General features: G+C 37.6%; 1 protein-coding gene across 1 annotated transcript in view; it reads right to left on the bottom strand.

The window, feature by feature from the left end:
• Positions 1–7099: 7099 nt before the first annotated feature.
• TPO (thyroid peroxidase) overlaps positions 7100–22934 on the bottom strand; it is a 179241-nt gene continuing 163406 nt past the window's right edge. The window contains exons 14-15 of the mRNA XM_072631561.1: positions 9687–9819; positions 7100–8671 (exon numbers count right to left, since the gene is read on the bottom strand). Of these exons, the coding sequence (XP_072487662.1) occupies positions 8633–8671; positions 9687–9819 (172 nt within the window). The 3' untranslated portion in view covers positions 7100–8632. The remainder of the gene's footprint in view (positions 8672–9686; positions 9820–22934) is intronic.

A 22934-nucleotide genomic window follows, 5' to 3' on the forward strand; every position in this document is an offset into this window, starting at 1 on the left:
AAGAGAAGTAGGAATACTGAATGTAAGCAGCTAGGTAGTACAGTGGATAAAATATTGAACACAAAGTCAGGAAGACCTAAGTTCAAATCCTACCACGGAACCTTAGTAGCAGTGTGACATGGAACAAGTCACTTGCCTGTTTCGTAATTTGCAAAATGGGGATAAGATAATCCTATCTCAGAGAGTTTTTGTCAAGAGCAAATGAGAATCAAGTGCTTTATAAACTTAACTATATAAATGAGAGTTGTTATTATAATTGTCATTGGAATTATTCCCATCATGGTAATGCTGGGAAAAATTATTCTCATGGAGAAAAGACCAAGAGGAAAAACCTTGTATGCTCCAAGGAATGATGATGTGGGAGAGACTGTACTATTAGGAAAGAAAATCTAGCACTGATTGGGTAATAGAGAAGTAAGTCACAGTAATTGGTGATTCCTTATTGAAAGTCTAAGGTAGCCACACATCTGCCTGATATAGGTTTAGTTTTGGATACCTTGGATTAGAAAGGACTTTGATAAGCTGGAGAATGTTCAGAAGTGTTCTGTTTCCTCATCAGATGTACCCAGGATGTGTCAGAGAGATTCCTAAGACTTCTGAAACATGACAACCTTTTTCTACTTCTCATAAAAGATGGTATTTGAGAATAGGATTTAGATTATTGGACTATGTCTTAAAATAAAGGAATGATAGATTTGATCAGGGAGGAAGTATAGCTAGCAAGAACTAATAAAAATGTATTTGTCTAGAATCTTTTCAATCTCATTCAGAACTTTAAATTAAAAATGGAGCAGGAGGGCGAAAACAGCCCATTTCTATCTGGTAAGCTCAATAATGAAGATGGTAGCAAGTATATCCTGGGAAAGCAAATATTTATAAAGAGAATGGGTAATTCTTGGGACATATAATAAGACAGCCAGTAAGAGAAAGAGAACTAGATTTTTAATAAGAACTTCTGGGCTAAAATCCTGTGTTTTATTAGCTTTGTTACTTTGAGCAGATTACTTCTGGGCCTTAGTGTTTTATGCATCTATAAAATGAGGGGCTTGGATGACATGACCACTAAGGTCTCTTGTAGTTCTATACCCTATGATACTATAAACTTCTGGCCTGTGATATCCATAAAAATGTACAAAGTTTGAGTAACAAATAAGATGAATTAGAGAGCTTATTGGGATAGCTAGGTGGCACAGTGGATGCTGAATCTGAAGTCTGGAAGTCCTGAGTTCAAATTTGATCTCAGATACTTACTAACTGTATGACCTTGGGCAAGTCATTTGAACCTCTATCTCAGTTTTCTCATCTATACAATGGGGATAATATTAGCACCTACCTCTCAGGGTTGCTGTAAAGATCAAATACTATAATAATTATTGTAAAGCACTTAGTACAGTGCCTGGCACATAGGTTTCCCTGAGAATCAAGACTAGAATATGGCTAACGGAACTGGGTAAGAGAGGCCTGTCTTACACTTGGCACAATCAGCTGGGAACAGAGACGTTTGCACAGAGCCTAGACGAAGAGGAGACTTCTGTTCAAATGGGCTAAACGACTTCAGAGGTCTCTTACAACTCTGAATTTCAGTAACTACAAATTTTTTTCTGTCCACTATGCCACTGAGAGGAAGAAGAAAAGGCAAGATGGGTTGTCTTTGGAATCCTCTGGCAAAACTGCTTAAAAGCATAACTTTTTAGGTTATGTGAGTTAATTTAATATTTTATTTTTGACAATTTATCTTACAACTAATGAAACGTGGGGAAACTGAGTTTTCTACCTTAATGGTACTATGGTCAGACCATTTAACTTTCAGGAAAATAAGAGGCAACGTAAAAATAAGCTTTTTTCAAGGCATGCCCACCTAGTGTGGAGCAACACAGAGCCATTAGGTCACCTGATCAAATTGGCTGATGTCTTTAATCTACAAGGAAACACAAAGGGTAGATTTTATAAATTTTGGCTAAAAATAGGATAATTTCTCAGTTTGCCCAGGAGGTGGTGCTCTCTGTCAATGGAAAAAATATAATGTTTGTCCATTAGGCTAATTTTCCACTTTTTGGCCAACATGAGCTAACAAACTTAAGTCATTATTAAAATCTCAGCTATTATATCCCTGGCAAAGAATCAGCAAATATGTGTCAGAATCCTAATTCCTAGTGAACTGATAGATCCTAATAATACTAAGCTATATGGTCTAGTTAGAAAAAGAATTAGATGTAGAACCAAAAGACTTGTATTCAATTTAAAGATTTTCTATGTATTGAGAGCTTTGTCGCTCTCTGGGCCTCAATCAAATAAGTTGTTTTTTTTAAATTGTGAACAATTATCAACAAACACATATATTTTAATTTACAAAGAAGAGCAAGGAAGAGGCTATCAAGAGATATTTTTAAGCACTTATTGTACACAAAGCATAGTGGATAGAAGAACAGCCTTCAGGGACAGAAGACCAAGGCTTAAGATCTGTCTCTGACACACTGGCTCTGTGACCCTGGGAAAGTCACTTAAATTTTCAGTGCTACAGATAACTTCCTAAAACTGTGATCTGAAGAACAGGTGCCAATCTACCTTGGTAGAGGGAATTTACTCTTTGAGAGGCTCATATGCCAATTAACTCACAGGCCTAGACCATATTCTGCCCCCATACTCCTATAACAGCAACACTTAGTACAAGGCACTGTGTTATTTATTGAAATTGTAAAAGTATATAAGAACATAGTTCCTGCTCCTAATATAATTCCACTCTCGGTAAATTTACAGCCTCATGGAGAGGATGCACATTCACACACAAACAAGTATGATAGAAGATAGAATAAGGTAAAAGAAAGATGCAGACAAAGAAAGTGCCTTAGCAAAATTTGAGCAGAGGTGATAGGAAACTGTATGCTATCAAATGAGGGGGAGTGGGGTTGGAATGGATGAACTCTGTGTGGTCTTCCAACTCTAACATTATCTGATGTTAATTTGGCCATCTGGCAAGGGTAGGCTGACTATCATTTAATATTTGACCATTCTGCTGTGAAGATGTTTAAATAAACATTAGGAATGTCGCACTAGCAGCACCTTCAAGAGTAGAGAGTTTACAAGTTATGGAACTGTCTGCAAAAGAGGTTTATTTTCCTCCCCAGAGAGGTAGGCCTTGTGAAAATTGGCTTTTCAGCCTGTATTTCTGGTAGATGAAGATTTGGCACAATTGTTGCCAATTCTGGCATTCAAACGATCACCCAGCATTATCCTACCAGCTGACAGATACTTCGAAGATATAATAGGAGATTATCAAATGAATTCCAGATAGTAAAGTGATTGTTGTGCAAATTAGCAGGTGCTGGGTATGTCCTGAGGCAAAGCCAGTTGGTTTTAGGGGGATGGACCAGGCTTGAAATTGTCAGTAGTCAATTTTCCAGGGACTCATTATATAGTCTTTTCTCTAACCTCAATTTCCTGCCTTTTGGCTAATTATTGTTCCCTAGCATCACCTCTTGAGGGCAGTGAAAGTACAGGGAGTTCAGTCAAGCCAATCCGTTTTGCCATGCCTGGCAGCTGTCTGTAAGAAGTTTAGCAGGAGAAAAGGCTGAAACTATTTGCTGATCACTGGTAGCAGAGGTCTTTTCTTTCACACTTGTGCTGCTTGGTCCCCTGAGGGGAGAATTAATAACTGACTGGAAGTTGCAGAGAAGTCAGGTAAGGATGCCTATGAAGGAAAAACTCGTAATAATTAGAGCAGTCCAAGGTTGGAATGAACTGCCTCAGGAGGTGGTGAGTTTCTCCTCCCTGGAGGTCTTTTGTTTGGAGGCTGGACCTCACCACATAATATAACTGGCATTTGGCAGGATGCCAGGGGAAAAGATTCTGATAGACTTGTCAGGGATGTTGTGATGGGAGAACTCTTGTTCATGTATCTATTGGATAAGGTGGTCTTATAGGCAGAATTGAAACTAGCCTAGGTTGTCCACGGTTTTTTCTAAATCACTTACATGGTGATGAGTTTCTAGCTGCCCAACCAATCTGCTCTCTTCCCTGGTGGCCCCTGGGCTGTCACTCCACTAGAAGCCTTTCCAATCAGGCTGACCACCCAGGACTGGCTGCCCCAGTGCTGCTCCCTTTCTTTAATATCTGCATTGGTGGGAAGGAATTGATGTTCACAGTCCTAGCCCTCCACAGGTCCTATCATCCTCTGCTTTCCCCTTCCCATTGTGTCTCCTAGTATCATCCTTCATTTGTTTATTTATTTTGGGGAGACAATGGGGTTAAATGACTTGCCCAGGGTCACACAATTAGCAAGTGTCTGAGGCCGATTTGAACTCAGATCCTCCTGACTCCAAGGACAATTGCTCTAGCCGCTGAGCCAACTGACTGCCCCTTTTATTTTTAAAATTTCTCTTCATCCTATATCTCTTTTTTCTCTACTTTTGGTGCTTATCATAGCCTAGCTTTCTTCTGAAAATGCCACATCTCTTAGTATTCTCTGCCACATTTTTCAGTAACCATCTCTCCTTTAAAATTCAATTTATTCTACCAGACCCTTAATGCTGTTATCTTGGGACTTGTAAGCCAATCTTTGTCCTCCTCAATGACAGTAAGACTTGACTCACAGTTTCCTCCACTCACACCCTTAGTGTGTACAAACATCATGGCTCTCTAATTCCTTAATATTCCACACAAGTCACCATGGTAAAGAGCGCTAATTATATAGTCAGAAACCTTTATTAAACTCCTTCCTCTGAAGGTCACCTTTGTAATTTTGGATCACTCAATGTCCCTGGGCCTTAATCTCCTATCTGATGAGTATTTTCTCAGATTCCTTCTAGCTATAGAGCTATGATATACATGGCCTCTTTCTGTACTGTCCCTCAGCGATGCACAGGGATGGCCATACCTTAGACCAGCTTTGTCAAACTCGAATAGAAATAGGGGCCACCAATTTCTACATAAAGATCCCTGTGAGCCACATATTGACTTAGTTTTAAAATGTAATATTATTTATGGTTTATTGTATTTTTATTTGTTTAGTAAAATATTCTCCTATCACATTTTAATTTTGTTCCTGCCCTAGGATTGTTGTGGGGCTTGTGTTTGAAAACCTCTGCCTTATATCATCTTACTCAGTTCCTGAATGCCCTATGTATTTGAATTCCTGCTTATAGTTGTACTCATATGCCTCAGTTTCCTCAGTTATAAAATAGGGATAACCTTACCCTCTAACTTCCAGTGTTGTTATGAGGATCAAATGAGATTATATTTGTAAAGCACTTAGCATGGGGTCTGGCACATAGTAGGCACCCAATCAATGCTTGTTTTCTTTCTTCCTTCCTTTCTCATAGGTCCCACTCAACTCTGAGCTCCTCTAATTTTGTCATTCTCCCTGAAGATTCAGAACCTTTTTTACTTCATTTCACATACCTGGCCGTAGATGAGCTTTTAATGTTTTGTTTTTTTTCCTAACTGCTTTGAAGCAAGATCATCTAATCTTTTCTACCTGCATTCTGCCATCAATTTCTTTTTGAGAGACAATCACAGTGATCTACCAAACCCCTTGTCCCTACTCCAAACCATGAAATGACCTTTAGGTTCAGTGATGAAGTTTGGTTTTTTATCAAATTTCACTTTAGAATATTAACATCAGCTTTATTATGTAATGGAGACAATTTCCCTGTTTATTGAAGGATAAGCCAGTGGGAGAAAATTACATTTCTGGAATATGAGAAATAAGGCATTTCTTGATATGATTTGTATAGCTTTCATCTCATGAAATGCAAAGTTAAATGATGAGCAGGCTATTGATGCCACTGTTCTCCTTCATTAGTACAGACCACCAAGAGCTGTTTGCCCAGTCTTTGTCTCTCTACTCCTCCTCCCTTCCAACTGCCAGAGCTAGTGACCTATCAGGGCTGTATCTCTCCACCCCTTTGTGGTATCAAGGAACAGAGAAATGCTTAATAATCTTGTGGGAAAAAGGAAGGTATTGCTGATATTGAATTCTCATCCGATTTCTCTGCTTGCATTTTCACAGAATTTCAGAGACAGAAAGGATTTCACTAGTTAAGTTCACTAATTAAGACCTGAGCAAGAACCCGTGACATACCCCTGTAAGTGGTCATCTATCCTTTGCTGGAAGATAATCCGCTAATGGGAAACTTGTTACATTATGGCCCAGTCCATTCCATTTTGGGGATAGCTCTGATTATTAGCCTGCTTGCCTTTATATTATATTCAGCCCAAATAACTATCTTTGTAATTTCCATCCACCGTTTCTAATTCTGCCTTCTGTGAATGAGGAGAACAAGGCTAGTTCCATTTGCAGGGACCAGTCCTTCAAATATTTGATTGCCGTTAGGTCTCTTTTAATTACTATTTACAAAACTCTATATAAATGACTTTAATTTTTGGATGAATTACGTATTAATAATTATTATTGTAGAGGCAGCTAGATGACACAGTGAATATTGTTGGACTTGGAGTCAGGAAGATCTGAGTTCAAGTCCTGCCCCAGATACTTGTTATCTATATTATACTGGGCAAGTCACCTAACCTCTCCCAGACTTTGTTTTCTCATCCATAAAAGTGGAGAACATGATAAAATCCACTTCACAATGTTTCTATGAGGTTCAAATGTGATAAAATGCTTGGCAAGCATCAAAACGCTATATGAATATTTGCTATTATTTTTACTATTTAAAAGATTTTGTTGTTGTTGAGTCACGTCTTACTCTTCATGATCCCATTATGTTGTTTTTTTTTTAAAAATTAAATTTATTTGTTTTTAGCAAAGATACTGGAGTAGTTTATCATTTTCTTCTCCAGTGGGTTAAAGAAAATAGATCTTAAGTCACTTGCCCAGGGTCACAAAGCTAGTAAGTGTCTGAGGCAAGATTTGAACTCAGACCTTTCTGACTCCAGGCTCAGCTTAATAAGCCACTTAGCTGCTTCATTTAAAAGCACAGGATAATGTAGAATTATGGGAGAAGAGACATTACCTTTAAAAATTGGATTGTACATGCAAAAAAATAAGAAATATGATAGTTGACTCTGTGATGTTAGGTGAGTAACCAATCTTCTCTGAACAGTTCCTCATTTTTCAAATAGGAATGATAATACCAGCCTGTTTTGTTCACAGAATTTTATGGGGTCTTTGCTAAAACAATATAATAGTTGACAATGACTCACATTTGGAGAGATTTAAAGTTTACATACATGATTTCATTTGATCCTTTAAAGCAAGGGTTCTTGGGGGTCTATGTATTTGTTTTTAAACATGTTCTGATATCAGTTGTATTTCCATATAAATTGATTTCCTTTGTAATGTTGTGTATTTTATTTTATGCATTTAAGAAACATTTATTCTGAAAAAGGATCCACAGGCTTCCTCAGGCAATACTTGAACAAGTCTACCGCAAGAACCAAGTTTGGTCACCTACTCAACAAAAGAAGTTAGGAGCCTGGGCAAGTTTGCCTAGCTGACCCCACCCGCTCCATGCAGTGGACAATGGTAGGGTAGGGGAGGGAATGAGCACACTCCATCCTTTTAGCCCTTCCTTCCCTTTCATGAGAGTTTACAGACAGAGCACACTATTTTCCAAACAGGAGAGTCAGATCCAAGAGAAAGACTGGAAGGTAGGCTATTCCCTTTTGTACATCCACAGTGCCATCTGCTTTTTAGCTCTGCTGCCAATAAAGGAGACTCTTCATCACCTCACAATGCACATTTCTCTGGGACAAAGTACACATAACCAGAAGAAGGGCATTCAAAGCTTCTACGTGGTGTACTGGAACCATGAAAGGTAGCTTTCAGCATGCTTCATATTTTGTATGACTCCTGATGTTTCTTGTTATAATTAAAGGATTTGAGCTAGACAAATCACTAAAACATGATATCAAAATCACAGTCATGTCAAATGAGGGTTAGTGGTTCTTGTGTTATGATAGAACTCAGGAAATACTAAGAGACCCAAAGATCTAGATTCTTAGCAAGTTGGTCAGATTCTCTGTACAAGATTCATAGGAATTATGGATGAGAATTGCATAGGTTGAAAGGGCATGGATGAGCTATGATCTCCATGTGATGGAAAGGGAATATCTATATAAGTGAAATCTCAGACCTATCAAAGTGTAGTAAAAACACAGGAGGGTAAAATCTTCTAATGTATATGACAGAGTTTGGAAATATTACTTGTACATACACATGTAAGGTATTTATTCAGTTTTTCTGCATTAAGTAAAACATGGTATTGGGTTTTCATTTAAGATGAGGGCCTTTGATTTTTTTGAAGCATGAAACCATTTGGAAACATTTATTTTTCATGTATGTCTGTCCTATTTATGCCATCTGGTAATACTAGGCCTATTGCCATTCAATATGGTCATTCTCCTATGAAGATTTCTCCACAAATGTTAATATCAAAACTCTTAACCACTCCAGTATCAGCACAATTTACAGAATGCCAAACAAGTTAGAAATAGAAGTTATTTTTTCTAAAGGGTAGCCCATGTGGTCAGACCAAGGTCCTTATGTTCATTGATTTTTAAATTTTTTAGGGCTTGTTGTAAGACTTTTGAAGAGGGAAGCATGTCTTCCTTGGCTTTGTAATAGTTGCAGAGAATAGTAGAGTTGTTCATGCCCACCTTCCAAACTGTTGTCTCACATGCTGAGTAAGATCTGAGGGCCACTGACAGGATCCTAAAGGAAAGAATTAACATTCAATTGAAACTTGTAGACATAGTGACGACAAATAATTCCTTATATTTCCTGGTTCCCCACCAGAATAGCTCTATACTGCCTTTGGATGTGAATGTGACCTTTGGAATGGTGAACGAAGCAGCTATTTTTTTTGCCTGTAGACAAACAGGGACTTTGCTTTCTGTTTAATTTCAGGTATTTCGGAAGGGACAAAGAAGTCCAAAAGGGAGTAGAAATCAAGATTATATTTTGCAGAGGGATGGAATTGGGTTAGTAATTTACCTAGGTTAAATTAATTTCTTGTGCAAACTTTCCATTGTATGTTTAACATTCTCCCAATTCCTACTACTATGACCTCTCTACCAGTGTTTAGTGTCAGAAATTGGACTAGATCTTTCATTTTTTGTGTAACCTTTAAAAATGACTCTTTAACAAAACAACTTTGGTCATGTTACAGAAAATGAAAACAGAGGAAAGCATGTCTGATATCTTTTTTTTTTTTAATTTTGTAATGTTTAACAATCACTGCCATACAATTGCGATTTTATCCCTCCCCACCTACTCCCTGACATCTTTTTAACACCATGAATTTTGTTAGTCTATTTTTTGAAAAATCAAACAATTTACATGTCTTCCCTTTTCTGTCTAAACCAGTCATGGTAGCCAATATCAGAGATGTTAAAAATCAAGATTAAAATGTCCCCAACAATTTTCTAAGACCCAACAAATTCTAGATACAAAAGGCATAGTTTCTTACTCCCAATTAATAGATCTCAACCTATTTACTATTTGGAGAAAATACTTTTTTTTCTTTTACAATTTGACCTTCCTGAAAAAATATATATGAGTTAGATATCTGAAAGAAAAGAATAAAATGAATGTAATCCAAATTTAAACAGAAATAGATCCTTAAACCATTAAACTGACAATTAAAGTCTTTTAGAAAGGGCTATTTGATATTGGAAATAATTGACAGTTCATGAAATCTTTTAATGAAGACAGTTATTTATCCTACCTTAGCAACTGGCTGAGCTATGACTTCAGGTTGTGAGATCTTCAGTTCATGACATTTTTTGCATCCCATTTTAGCAGCTCTCTTTCCATTTTTTTCAACATTTGTCTGAGTTGTTTCTATATCAGAATATGTCCTGTTGATAACCATGTATTTGATTATTATCATCAGAAAGTATAAAGTGTTTGCCGAAGTGTGCATACCAAATTTGGCTTTTTTTTAAATGCTGCAGTTGGAAATGAAATATTGAAGCCTCACAAATGTTGTCTCCTCTAACTTGTACATTTTTGTGTGTCTGGATCTTTTATTAAAGAAAATATAATTTGAAAATAATATTCTTTCAAAAGAAGCTTATTGAAACAATAAGAGAGGAAGCAGAACACAAGACTACATATCAAGAAATATGGGTTCTCATCTGAGATTTTTCATTTTTTAAAGGAGTGAACCTTCATTCCTCTGTCTATAAAATCATGGAGGTTGGATTAGATAGCTTTTAATATACCTTCCAAATCTTAAATTCCATGTTTCCGTTATGTTGATCTATAGCCTTAGATTATCAATATAATCTAAGATTGCTTTTGACATCATGAATCTCCTAAATTATGACTATTTGGCAATTGTTGTAAGACTTTTGAAGAGGGAATTATCATGTAGAATTTGAGTATGATTGTGAATCTGGAGCTGGAAGGATCCCCCAGAATCCTTAATCTAAGCCCCTGATTTTACAGACAAGGAATGAGATCAGGAGAGATTAAATAACTAGTTCCATGTCATATATCTGGTAAATATCAGAGCAGATATTTGAACCTTGATCTTCCAATGCCAAATCCAGTCACTTTGCATTGTACTACAATGTTTTAACTACAATTTATTTAAATGAAAAAAAATTAATGAACATATATTTCCACCCCATTGGACTAAAAAAAATAGTCAAACGAAACAAACCCCCATGTTGACAATATTCAGAAATGCATTTCTTTCCCCATGTTGAGTCTTTCACCTCTGTCAATTAGCAAGTTAGTAAACTTTCTTATCATTGGTCCTCTAATGTGAGGGTTAGTTGTCTTCATCAAGATCCTAAGTATCTCAATTTTGTCCCTTTTTTCAATGTTGCTGTTATTACAAAAATTATTTTATGATTTATGGTTCTGTTTACTTCATGCAAATTTTCCTAGGTTTTGTCCCTTTCATAATTTCATATAACATAATACTATTCCATTATATTCATATACCATATTTTGGTCAGAAATTTCCCAATTGATGGGTACCTCTTTAGTCTGCCATGACAAAAAGCTGTTGTAATATTTTTGTACATATAGATCTTTTTCCTCTTTTTTAAAAAAAATCAATTCAGGGTATAGGTGTAGTAATCTGATTTCTGGGTCGAGGAGTATGCAGTTTAGTAACTTTTGGGGCATAGTTTCAGATTGCTTTCCAGAATGGTTGGACCAGTTCATAGTTGTACCAGCAAGGCATTAATGTTCCAGTTTCCCCATAGCACGTCCAATATTTGTCATCCCCCCTTTTTTGGTAAACTTTGCCAATCTGATATGTGTGAGGTTGATTTGAGTCATGTCTGGTTTATAGGTACCTTAATCCTTCATAGGGTTGCTTTTGTACCACAATGCATAAGTAGGACTGAGTAGAATTTTAGTAGAGGTTTATTTAGTAGAGTTTATTGGTGTCTACGAGACACTAATAAAAACTATGAATAGTAATAATTCATGAGCATACGAGCTTTAAAAATAGCTTCTCATTTGATCCTTGCAGAAAATCTGTGGAATAGATACTGTGAATATAATTATTCCTGCCAGTAAAAGGGATGCTTGCAAGAGAATGAAAGCACATTGAGGGCAGGGACTGCTTTGTAAATTTTTCTTTCTATCCCTTGCACTTAGCACATATCTTGTTCATATCAAGTTTATGATAAACTTATATTTATTTGAATTGAGATGAAGACAGTAAGACTCAGAGAGTATGAGCCTTGGCTAAAATGACACTGCTAGTGTCAGGGCTGGGTCCTGAACTAATATCTTTTTGCATTCTTGGCACCACATTTTATAAATGTTGCTTGGATGATTGGATTTTTAAAAGGCTATGTGCCTGGTATTTCTAATAACCAAGAAAAGATTTTTAAAAATATCTTTATTGCTCAAGCTTTCTAAACTTCATATTTAATGGGATTTTTTCCCCTCATGCAAATAATGACTAAGGCTCCTTCAGGGAGGGAATCACCTGTAAAATATCTAGTCTGAAGACTAATTTCCTTTTTTTCTGTATGATTACTACTATATGTCCAAATTTCTTCTTTGTGATTTGCCTGTGGGGTGAATTTGATTTTTAAAGGGTCAGATGGACACTGAGTACCTCACAAGAAAGATAGTCACGTATCATGCAGGGAACGCTTGCACCCTTTCCTCCTATTTTTTTCATACCAAACAGTCTTTCCAAAATCTATTGGCCATGAAATGTATTTCCAACAGGTATCCTTGTTTGGCTGTGAGGAAGCTGTAGCCAACAATAGTTAACACTCTTGGATGTTAGTGCTGTCTCAGATCACCTTTCCTATTCCCATTGAGTGACATATCCAGAGTGGGTTCCTTGAGGGAGTGAGCAGGAGTCAGAAGAGACTACAAGGAGCCCTAAGTTGGAAATCTTTTTTTCCCTGAGAGTTTGCTTTGCTTCTGTCAGGCAAGCTGAATTTTCAGAAGAAACTACTTGCTGACATATTTGCATTAGGAAGGGTAAGCAGAGCCAGACAGACATCCCAATTTGAAATTAAATTGCCTTGGGTCAGAACCAAAAAAACAGAAGCAGGGATGTTTCAAGCCTGCTTTTTCACTCCTAATTTGAGGGATTGGTTTTGAGTTAATTTTCTTGTAACCAGCAAGAGGCAGAGGGTAAGTCACCACAGACCAGGGGGGAAGATTCTATCTCCATCTTCAGCAGCCTATTTTTCTCCCATGTGCATGTAATTCCCATTAATCAGGGTTTAAGAAGCTTCCAGAGTGATTCTGCTTGATTTGCCTATCAGGCAGGCAGGTGCGTGCTGGAGTAATTTACACTGGGGGTCAAACAGCTCTGATGGAAATTGGTGTAATTTCATACATGGGGTTGGAGGCAGGCCGGCCTGTCATATACTGAAGGGGGAAAATGCCCACCCTCTGCTGAAAATAAAGGTAGGTATATTGTACCACCCATCTAAGCTATTGCTTTTACCCTCATCTATTAGCCTCATTAAATCAAATCAAAACTGACTTATTTACTAAGTGGTTTCCCCTGTAAAAGGTTTAGCATTAGACACTGTACCAATAATGAGCATTTACATAGTGTTTTAAGGTTTGCAAAACACTTTATATATATATATATACTCTCATTTGACCTTTGCAACAACCCTGAGTGATAGGTACTATTATTTTCTCCCTTTTCCAAAGGAGAAAAAAGGGACTGAAAGAAATGAAATACCATGCCCAGAGTCACAGAGCTGCTAGGCATCTAAGGCAAGATCAAATCCCAGATCTTCTTGGCTCCAAGTGAACTGTTCCACTATTACACATCTCAGTGCTGCTATGGGCACAAGTGGGGAGCTAGTAGGTGCAGCAGATAGAGTGTCAGGCATGGAGTCAGGAAGACTGCTCTCTCTGAATTCAAATCTGGCCTCAGACGCTTACTTGACCCTGGACAAGCCACTTAACCCGGACTGCCACAGTTCCCCAACTGTAAAATGAGCTGGAGAAAGATATAGAGAAATCACTCCAGTATATTTGCCAAGAAAACTCCAAATGGGGTCACGAAGAATCTGACACAACTGAAAAACAACTCAGTGTGGGCACAGATTACTGAAAGTCAAGTCAAGTCAAGTCAATAAAACCTCATTAAGTGCTTAATATATGCCTGCTTCTGTGCTAAGCATTCAGGATAGAAAGAAAAGCAAAAAGAGTTTCTACTCTTGAGGAATCAACAATCTAATGGGGGAGGCAGCATGCAAATAATTATGGACAAAAAGATAAACACAAGATAAATTGAAAATAATTAATAGGAGATACGAGAATTGAGGGAAATTGGGAATAGATTCCTGTAGAAAGTCAGAAGCAAGGAGACAGAGATGAATAGAAAGAAGGAAGGAATGAAGGAAGAAAAAGCACATAAGGAAGAAAAAGGAAGTAATAAGAAGGAAGAGAAAAAGGAAGGAAAAAAGAAGAAAAGAAAAGAAAGAAGACAACATTTATTAAGTGCCTACAGTGTGATATACACTATGCCAAGTATTTTACAAATATTATCTTTGTATTCCAGTCATGGGAAGAGCCAGTGAAAATGTCCACAATCAGTAGGTGAAATTGCTTGTTCAAAGAACAGCAAGGAAACCAGTGTTATTGGATATTGGAATAGAAGGAATCCTTTGCAACTGTAGATGGAAGCTATTCTAAGTAAAGACCAGTGGCTGTGTTGTTGGCAGGAATGCGTCATACTGTCAGGAATTTGGAACAAGGGCTCTTCTGCAGAGCTCTATAGTCTTACTGCCTTCTCCTTTTATTTTTGCTCCTAGATTTATATGGAAGCCAGGAATTTTATATAGAGTAGTTAGCCCAGTGGTCAGAGCACTTGACTAGGCATCAGGAAGACCTGAGTTTTAAATTCTCTTTCAGACACTTACTAGCTATGTGAACCTGAGCAAATCATTTAACTTCTCTTGGGCTCAGTTTCCTCATCTGAAATATAGGGCTAATGACATCGCCTATCTCACAGGCTTGTTGTAAGTATCAGATGAAGTCACATTTCTAAAGAGCTTTGAGAACCTTAAATGCTATGGAAATTCTAGCTATTAGGGTGTCCTTTTCCCACAAAGCTCCTTTGTGATTTTGTGGAGTCCTGGACATGGTTTGAGGATACATAGCTTAACAACCACGGATTTGACAGGAAGGAAAAAGGATTTTCTAATTCAAGATCACATAGGTGGCTGGAACAAACACTTGGAGGGCCAGAAGAGTTAGTTATAAGAAGGGACTTAATCCTAGCCTGAGGGCTTCTTATCAACTGCAGAGCTGGATTATCATCCTGTGTGGTTATCGTCCTGTTCTTATGTTGGGACTGGTAGAGGTAATAGAGTTAAATGAGTCACACTGCAGCAGACTGTAGCAGAGAGCAGCTCAGCCAACTTTATACCTAAAGACCAGTACTCAGAGAGGAGACTTGGTGCTCAGTAGAGATATGACTCCCAGCAGGAAATGGAGATGGGATCCCTAATAGAGATTCAATATTCAGCATCAAGCAGAGATACAAGGCCGGCACCATTAAGTAGCACCATTAAATCACCAGTGGACACCAAATACTCTATAGCACCAGAGGTGAAAGTGGCCCTAAATAGTCATATTCCCAGATCATGTTTCCTTTATGTTGCCTCTTCACATGTTTCCTGGCTACATGTTCTCTACATGTGATCAAGTATTTTCTCAGTATTACACATTAACACTGATGGTATAGTAACTTATGGGAAAGTCTATTTCTCAGGGTATTTTCTTGTCACTTAATTTTCTGTACTACTTGATTAGATGTATTTTGTTTGCAACTATTGTGTCTTTTCTGATGGCTGTAGTAGGTAGGTAGAAAGGTTATAAACACTGTTAAACACTTACTACGAGTGCTAAGCACTTTGTATTTATTCTGTAATGCTTACATAGGTACATGTTGTTTCCCTGATAGAATCTCGACTCTGAGACAGAGCAAGAGTTATTTCCTTTCTGTCTTTCTCCTGAGTGCCTAATAACGCCAGTCACCTGGTGGCTACTTACTAAATGCTTCTTGATTCTTATTAAGTGCCAGAGGCAAGATTTTCACCCAGATCCCTTGATGTGAGATCTAGTACTATTTTCTCTGTAGCTCATTCCCAATAAGGGCAGCTAGGTGGTGCAGTGGATAGAACACCAGCGCAGGAGTCAGGAGGACCTGAGTTCAAATCTCACCTCAGACACTTGACACTTACGACCTGTGTGACCTTGGGCAAGTCACTTAACCCTCATCCTGGGTCATCTCCAGTCATCCTGATGAATATCTGGTCACTGGATTCAGATGGCTCTGGAGGAGAAGTGAGGCTGGTGACCTGCACAGCCCTCCCTCACTCAAAACAAAGGTCTTCTTGGGCAACAAAGGACCAATACATACACATTCCCAATGTCTCTAAGCCTCTATTTCCTTATCTGTAAAATGGGGATAATCATGTCTGGCATTGTATATGAGTACTTCTAGCTTTTCTATGAGGATCAAATGAGATCATATTTACAAAGCCCTTTGCAAGCTTTAAAGTGTTATAGAAATATCAGTTTTTTTGAATCCTAGTTTTCTAGGATGAGAACTGATCTTTAAAATCTCTATCTATGAATCCTGGTTTCATTTATGAGATTACACACATCGACGAATGAAATAAACTCAGTAAATGATTAGGTTCATATGAATCAAGACTAATTTAGTATGAAAATCAGAATTCATGAAGATTCTTATATAATTACCTCCTACTGGTGATTAGCCATACTGTATGAATAACTTTGAAATCAATTACAGGTAAAACAAATAGCTTGACATTGAGGGAACAATTGATAGGAAATAGCTGAGTTGATTAAGAATGAAAGGCAATGTGGTATAGCGGAAGGAACACTTGGAATCTTGGCTGTCCCGTGTAGCCATGAGGACCTATTCACTTAGCCTCAGTTTTCGTCTTCCTTAAAATGAGTTTAATAATACTCATGTAGGAGTTCTGAGGAAAGTGCTTGGTAAGGCCTCATAAATAGATGATGATGGTTGATATAATTAAAATTTAAAAGAATTTACGAGAAAACTACAGTAGAAAAATCCTTAAGTAATGCAGTTTTGCAAACGTGAAGACCCTGCACAGAAATTTGAAGAGAGGATGGATTTTTCTAGTCTGGCTTTCTTTTAGATCCTTTTAAATGGTTGTTACTAATGATCCATAGCAGAAAGTTTCTGCAGTAGAACAGAAATGATCAAGTCAATTCTAAAAACAAAATGAAAATGGCGTTACACAGTAATGTTTCATAAAGGTAAGAAACAGGGAAATCAAAAGGCCTTTTGAAAGCCCCAGGAATGGATTGCCACTTTTAATATGGCTACTTGAGGATTATGCATCGATGTGTGGATGGTATAAATGGGTCACCCATACAAATGAGCTCAGAGACAGGTGTGGCACCATCCTTCCTCTCAGAATGTGAAGGATGCTCCAAGCAGCACCTTGGCTTGTGTGGCTCTGGAGCTGGCCGAAAGATGCACACCCACAGTGATTTATCACTATTATATATCACTTGACAGATAAAATAATACAATGAGTCTCTGTCAGGTTTCAGTGTTTATATATAAAATAGGAGGAGAAAACATGGTGCACTGTTTCCATCAGTAGTCCTGGTTATGCCAACAATGTTTTTTTTCATATGAATAGATAGCAAAGGGGCCACCATCCAAGTTTTTCTCTCTTCCAATCCCCTCTTCCATCAACTCTTATGTCTTTTATCTTGTCATCTAAAAGAAGTCACAGATTGCCCTATGGGGCAGGGCCGGGGAGGAGGAGGGAGGGAAGGGAAGGAAAAAAAATATAAACAAATATCTTTCAAAAGAAGAATTGTAAACTATTAATAATTAAATGAAAAAACTATTCAAATCACTATTAATAAGAAATAAAAATTAAAACAATTCTGAGGTTTCATCTTAGACTGCTTATCGGATCAAGGACACAGAGCTGGGAGGGACTACTGAGAACATCTAGGAAAATTCCATCATTGTACAGATGAGGAACTGAAGCACATTGCCATTAACTGATTTTCACAAGGTTACACATGTAGTAAGTAGGAGAACCAGGATTATAACCAGGAGCCTTGACTATAAATCTACTCCTCTTTCTTCTGCTTCTCCATCAAAATGGCAAAGATGAGAAAAGACAGAAATAGTTAATGTTGGAGGGACCAGGGGAAACACATTATTATACTGAGGATGGAATTGTCAATGGTTCCAATTGTTCTGGGAAATGATTTATAAATATACAATAAAATCACTTAGTTGAACTATTGCTAGTAGCTGGACTTATATCCCAAGAACAAAGACAGAAAGTTTTCATGTAAAAAACATATTAATAGACAAAACAAAACAAAATGGTCCATGGATTGAGAACTGGCAAAAAGAAATCTATAATAAATGAAGATATAATGCTTTTTTTATACCTCATACTTATCAGATTGGCTAATATGACAAAAAAAAGAAGATGATTAATGTTGCAGGTAATGTGGGAAAACTGGGACACATATACTGTTAGTGGAGTTATGAACTGATCCAAGCAGTCTGGAGAATAATTCGGAACTATACCCAAAGGGCTATAAAACTACACACCCTTTGATCCAGCAGTAGCACTGCTAGATCTATATCCCAAAGACCTAGAAAGGGGGAAAGAACCTATTTGTACAAAAATATTTATAGTAGCCCTTTTTTGCGGTGGCTGAGTTGGAATTCAAGGGGATGCCCATCAATTGCGGAATGGCTAAACAAATTGTGGTATAAGGTTGTGATGGAATATTATTGTACTATCAGAAGACAAGCAGAATGATTTCAGAAAAACCTGGAAAGACTTAGAAGAACTGATGCAAAGTGAAGTGAGCAGAACCAGGAGAACATTGTACATAGTAACAGCAATAGTGCATGATGAAGAACTATGTGACAACTATTCTCAGCAATACAATGATCCAAGAAAATCCCAAAGGTCTCATGATGAAGCATTCTATCTATGCCTAGAGAGAAAATTGATGCTGTCTAAATACATACTATTTTTAGCTTTCTTTCTTTGTATCTTTCTTTTTTTGTTTCCTTCTTTCTTTTTTTTATTTGAATCTTCAAATTACAAAATGAGTAATATGGAAATATTTAAATGATTGCACATGTATAAACTATATTATATTGCTTACCATCTAAGGGAGGGGTGAAATGAGAGAAAGAGAGAGAGTTATAGAATTTAGAACTTAAAAACTTTTTAAAAATGCTAAAAATTTGCTTTAACATGCATTGCATAAAACATTATATATGTATATATATAAAATACTATTTTTACTATTATGTCATGCCATTATAAATATGAGGAATTCAGAGAAGTAAAGGAAGATTCTTATGAATCAATGCAGAGTAAAGTAAGCAGAATCAGAAAAAAACAATAAACCAATATATCCATATCTCACCTACAATAATTTTAAAAAAGGCATTCAAAATCTGATGAATTGTAGTGATCAGTCTTAACACCCAAAGAACTTAACAATGAAAGTCTCTATGTAGTGAATTGAGAAACTGTAGTATGGAATGTTGCATATTTGTCAAATGTGATCCATATGTCAATTGTGGAATTCAAAGTGTTAGATCTTCCTCTTATTTGATATCCAGAACTGAACATGCTGAATTTATGAAAAAGCACAATAACCATTCAAAGATGTCTAACAAAAATAATGTTTATTTTGACAAAGAGTGATATAATGGAAAGTGTTGTATATGGACTTGAAGGATTTGATTTCAAATCTTGGCTCTTCCATTTAATACCTGTGAGATCTTGGATAAGTCTCTCAGTCCTTTTAGAACCCAGTTATATAATATGTAAAATGAAGGGTTTGGAATTAGTGACCTCTAAAATCTCTTTGAGTAATGATTCTATAATCCTTAGATTTCTCTGGCAGAGGAAAGGACAAGGAGAAAGGTGCTACCTCTCTCGTGAAACTTTCCCTGATCTCCCTATCCCAAATAATATCTTTGTCCTTAAATTTCTCATAACATATTGTTTGAACCTTCTTTTTTTAAAAAAATTATCTAATTTCTTTCATGGTTGTTTGCAGCTATCAGGGTTATGACTGAAGACAAAGTTCTTAGAACTTCATTTCCCATAGTGCTTGGTGTTCAGAAAGCATCAGACACTAAGGGAAATTTCATGGACTATATTACTAAGAATACTAAAGAGCGGCATCATTGGGGGAGTATTCTGAAAAGCAAAAAGTTTTAAAAATGGAGCTGCCAGAAGTCCTAACCTAGACATTCAAATTTGACCTCTTATGTATCACTGAATTTGGGGGACATGAGACCTGGGACTTGAATGCGGCTCTGTATGGGTATGACACATTGATAAGAAATGAGATAGGTAAAAGGGGTTGCGGAGTGGTCTAGTATTATGTCAAAAAAGTTTACTCATATGAGGAAAGTAAAGAAATAGATGAAAGAAGCCTGATAGAAAGTATTTAGGTAAAGATCAAAGGAGGAAGAAACAGAAGCAATTATTCCATTGACATATACTAGAATACACTTGGCCAGGAGAAAAAAATAGATGAGAAGCTCAAGGAATATCAAAACTTGGCATAGAGACATAATATAATAGTGATGGAGAGGGAGAAAGATGGTTAATTATCTGAGAACAGTTGGAGGTTTCTCTCCAATACAAACAAATAGCAAATAACTTTTTGACCTTTCTTGATAATTTTGTCCTTCAAGAAATAGAGTGTCCAATAAGAGGAAAATCTATTCTGCATATGATTCTCTCACTTGCCAGGCCTAGAGGCCTGTGTGGGCTACCCGAGTCTTCTTACCTCACCTCCAAGGTCTTTGGTTGGCCAAAACCAGATGCTCATATGAGAGAAAGGACGTTCCAGAGTCGAACAAGGGTTGAGCTTTATTTCAGGGTCTAGGTTACAAGTGCAGGGGGTCTTCCTTAGGAGGAAGAGGGGGAGATTTCCTAAGGAGGCTAAGATCTTAAGGGATTGGAAGTAGAAGTACAAGCGGGGAGAGAGGGGGAGGGGAGAGAGGAAAGAAGAAAGCGGAGCCTACTGTCCTCTTGGCTCCTCACGTGCTAAGAGAGCTTTCAGGCTTCCTCAATCCTACTTAACCTTCAGCCACACAGTTTGCATCTGAATACCGTGCTGTTAGATAACAATAGTGTGCCCAGATCCGGGACGACCTCGAGGGCAGGGAGACTCCACCCATCACGTATCTCCCGGGGAGAGGCGGAAATACCCGAGCTAGCCGAGCTAGCTCAGTCTGACCTTCTCGAATCCCCGCTGTTCATGGAGGGCCTCGTAAGACTCTAAGATTTAGAAGTCTCACTTTTACCCTCCCGAGACCATCCACACGGATTTGAACTTCCAATCCCAACACTCACTGATAGGTGAGAAAAGAGTGCTGGTGAAGAAATTATGGGATCTTTGGAAGAAAATGAATACTACTTTTAATATGTGAAAAATAAGGAGAGGAAAGCCAGGGGTAGTCTGACAAACTCATTACCACCTTGCATTTTGGGATGGTTTGTTTCAAGGGGTTCAGAGGAAGATAGGAATGTCCCATTGTAATGTTAATTATGTTAATGAGAGTTAAAGATCTTCCCTACCCATTAATGGGCCTGCCCATTAAAGGAAGTTTGATTAGGTGAGATTTGTTATGAAAGCCCACATCTTTTGTTAATTCTAATGAGGCACTGGTTTTCAAGGGTTGTGATGCCCTCTGGCTCTGAAAACTGTATGTATGTATATATATCTAGATCTATATCTAGATATATATATACACACACACTCTGAGGTGAGGTATATATATATATATATATATATATATATATATATATATATACATATATGTATATATATATATACATATATATACTCTGACGTGAAGTTTCGGTTTGGGGCTTACTTATTGGAAATGTTTATTTGGTCAGAGGAGACTCTGGGTAGCTGTTAAGGAGCTCCCCAGCTTTGAAAACCCAGATGTGGATGTTTCTCTCTCTAGTAGCTATGTATGTGTGTAATGGTTAGACAGTTGCATCTGTCTGTCGATTTGTGATGTATGTATTGCTTTGGGTCAGGCAGTTGGAAGCCCTGGCTGTTGGTCTTTATTTCTCTGTATTTTCTCTGAAATTCAGGGTGCTGACTTTTCTCCTCCAACTAAGTGAATGATATATGTGATTCATTAAAGTGATTGTTTACCCCTTAAAAATTGCTTTCCTTTTTGAAAACAGATCTAAGAACCTGTACAGCAGACTCTCTCGTGTATGTTAGGGTCCTTGCTATTACACCCATGGACTAAAATTCTTCAGTGAAAGTCAGCCCAGGAAGGATTGGAAATTCTCAAGAATAAAATTCTTGTGATATAAAAGTAAAACAGTTCTGTCAATGAGGAATAATGGGAATTGTCTGAAGATGCCAAAGTGAGTTCATAGGAAAGACAACAAACAACTTGGATTTATAAAAACTAAGTACAGAAGTTGGAAGCAAGGGAAGGTAACAGGAAAAATTCAAAGGCAAGGCACAATTCAGGAAGACTCATGCCAAGAGGATTAAAGCACATAAATAGCTAAGGTAGGAAAGGAAAGTTATGGGAAAAAGGAAGATCAAAGAAAGAAGGAGAAAGAGGGGGAAGAAAAAGAGAAAAAGAAGGGAAGAGAGAAAGGGAGAGAGAAGGCTTATTAAGTGCTTACTAGGTATCAGACAGTATTAACCTGGGAACAGAAGGGGAAGGAAATAAGCAAGCAAGACTCAGTACCTGTCCCCAAGGAGGTTCCATTCAAGTGGGTGTAAGGCAACACATAAAAGGGAAGTAGTAAAAAGGAAGGAGCACTGCCTTCTCCATGGCCTAGTTTGGATATTGCTGGGGAGTAGCTTGGAGGCCTAGTCCCAAGCCAGTTGTGGCAAAAGATGCTCACTCATCGGAGTTCAGTACATATTTGGGATGTATAGGACCATAACTGCCAACAGAAGACAGAGTTGTTCTTTCTCATGTTTCTTTTGTTTTCTCTGCCCAGGGTCACACAGCTAGGAATTGTCTGAGGCAAGACTTTATATCAGGTCTTTTTGCCTCCAGGCCTACCTCTCTATCACTGTGCCACCTAGCCTCCAATATCTGGAGAGTTGTATTTAGTTCCACATACATTTTAGAAAAATATAGATTAGGTGAACACTAAAAGAAGTGGGTAAGGCTTTTGAATCTATGACCTAGGAGGACTGATTGAAGAAAGTGAGCATGTCTAGTCTGAAAGTGAGAAGCCTGGCTATTATGACTGTTCTCAAGAATTTGAAAAAGTGTCATGTGGGAGGAGGGATTAGGCCTCACAGGGCAGAACTGGGAATACTGGCTGTAAGTTGGAAAAAGGGCCAATTTAGATTTGATATTGGGAAAAACTTCCTAATAATTAAAACTCTCTCAAAGTCCAGTGGGCTTTCTTGGGAGGTAGTGAGTTCGGCCTCACTT

The sequence above is a fragment of the Notamacropus eugenii genome, chromosome 1 (assembly GCF_028372415.1).
Source record: "Notamacropus eugenii isolate mMacEug1 chromosome 1, mMacEug1.pri_v2, whole genome shotgun sequence".
NCBI classification, from domain to species: Eukaryota; Metazoa; Chordata; class Mammalia; order Diprotodontia; family Macropodidae; genus Notamacropus; species Notamacropus eugenii.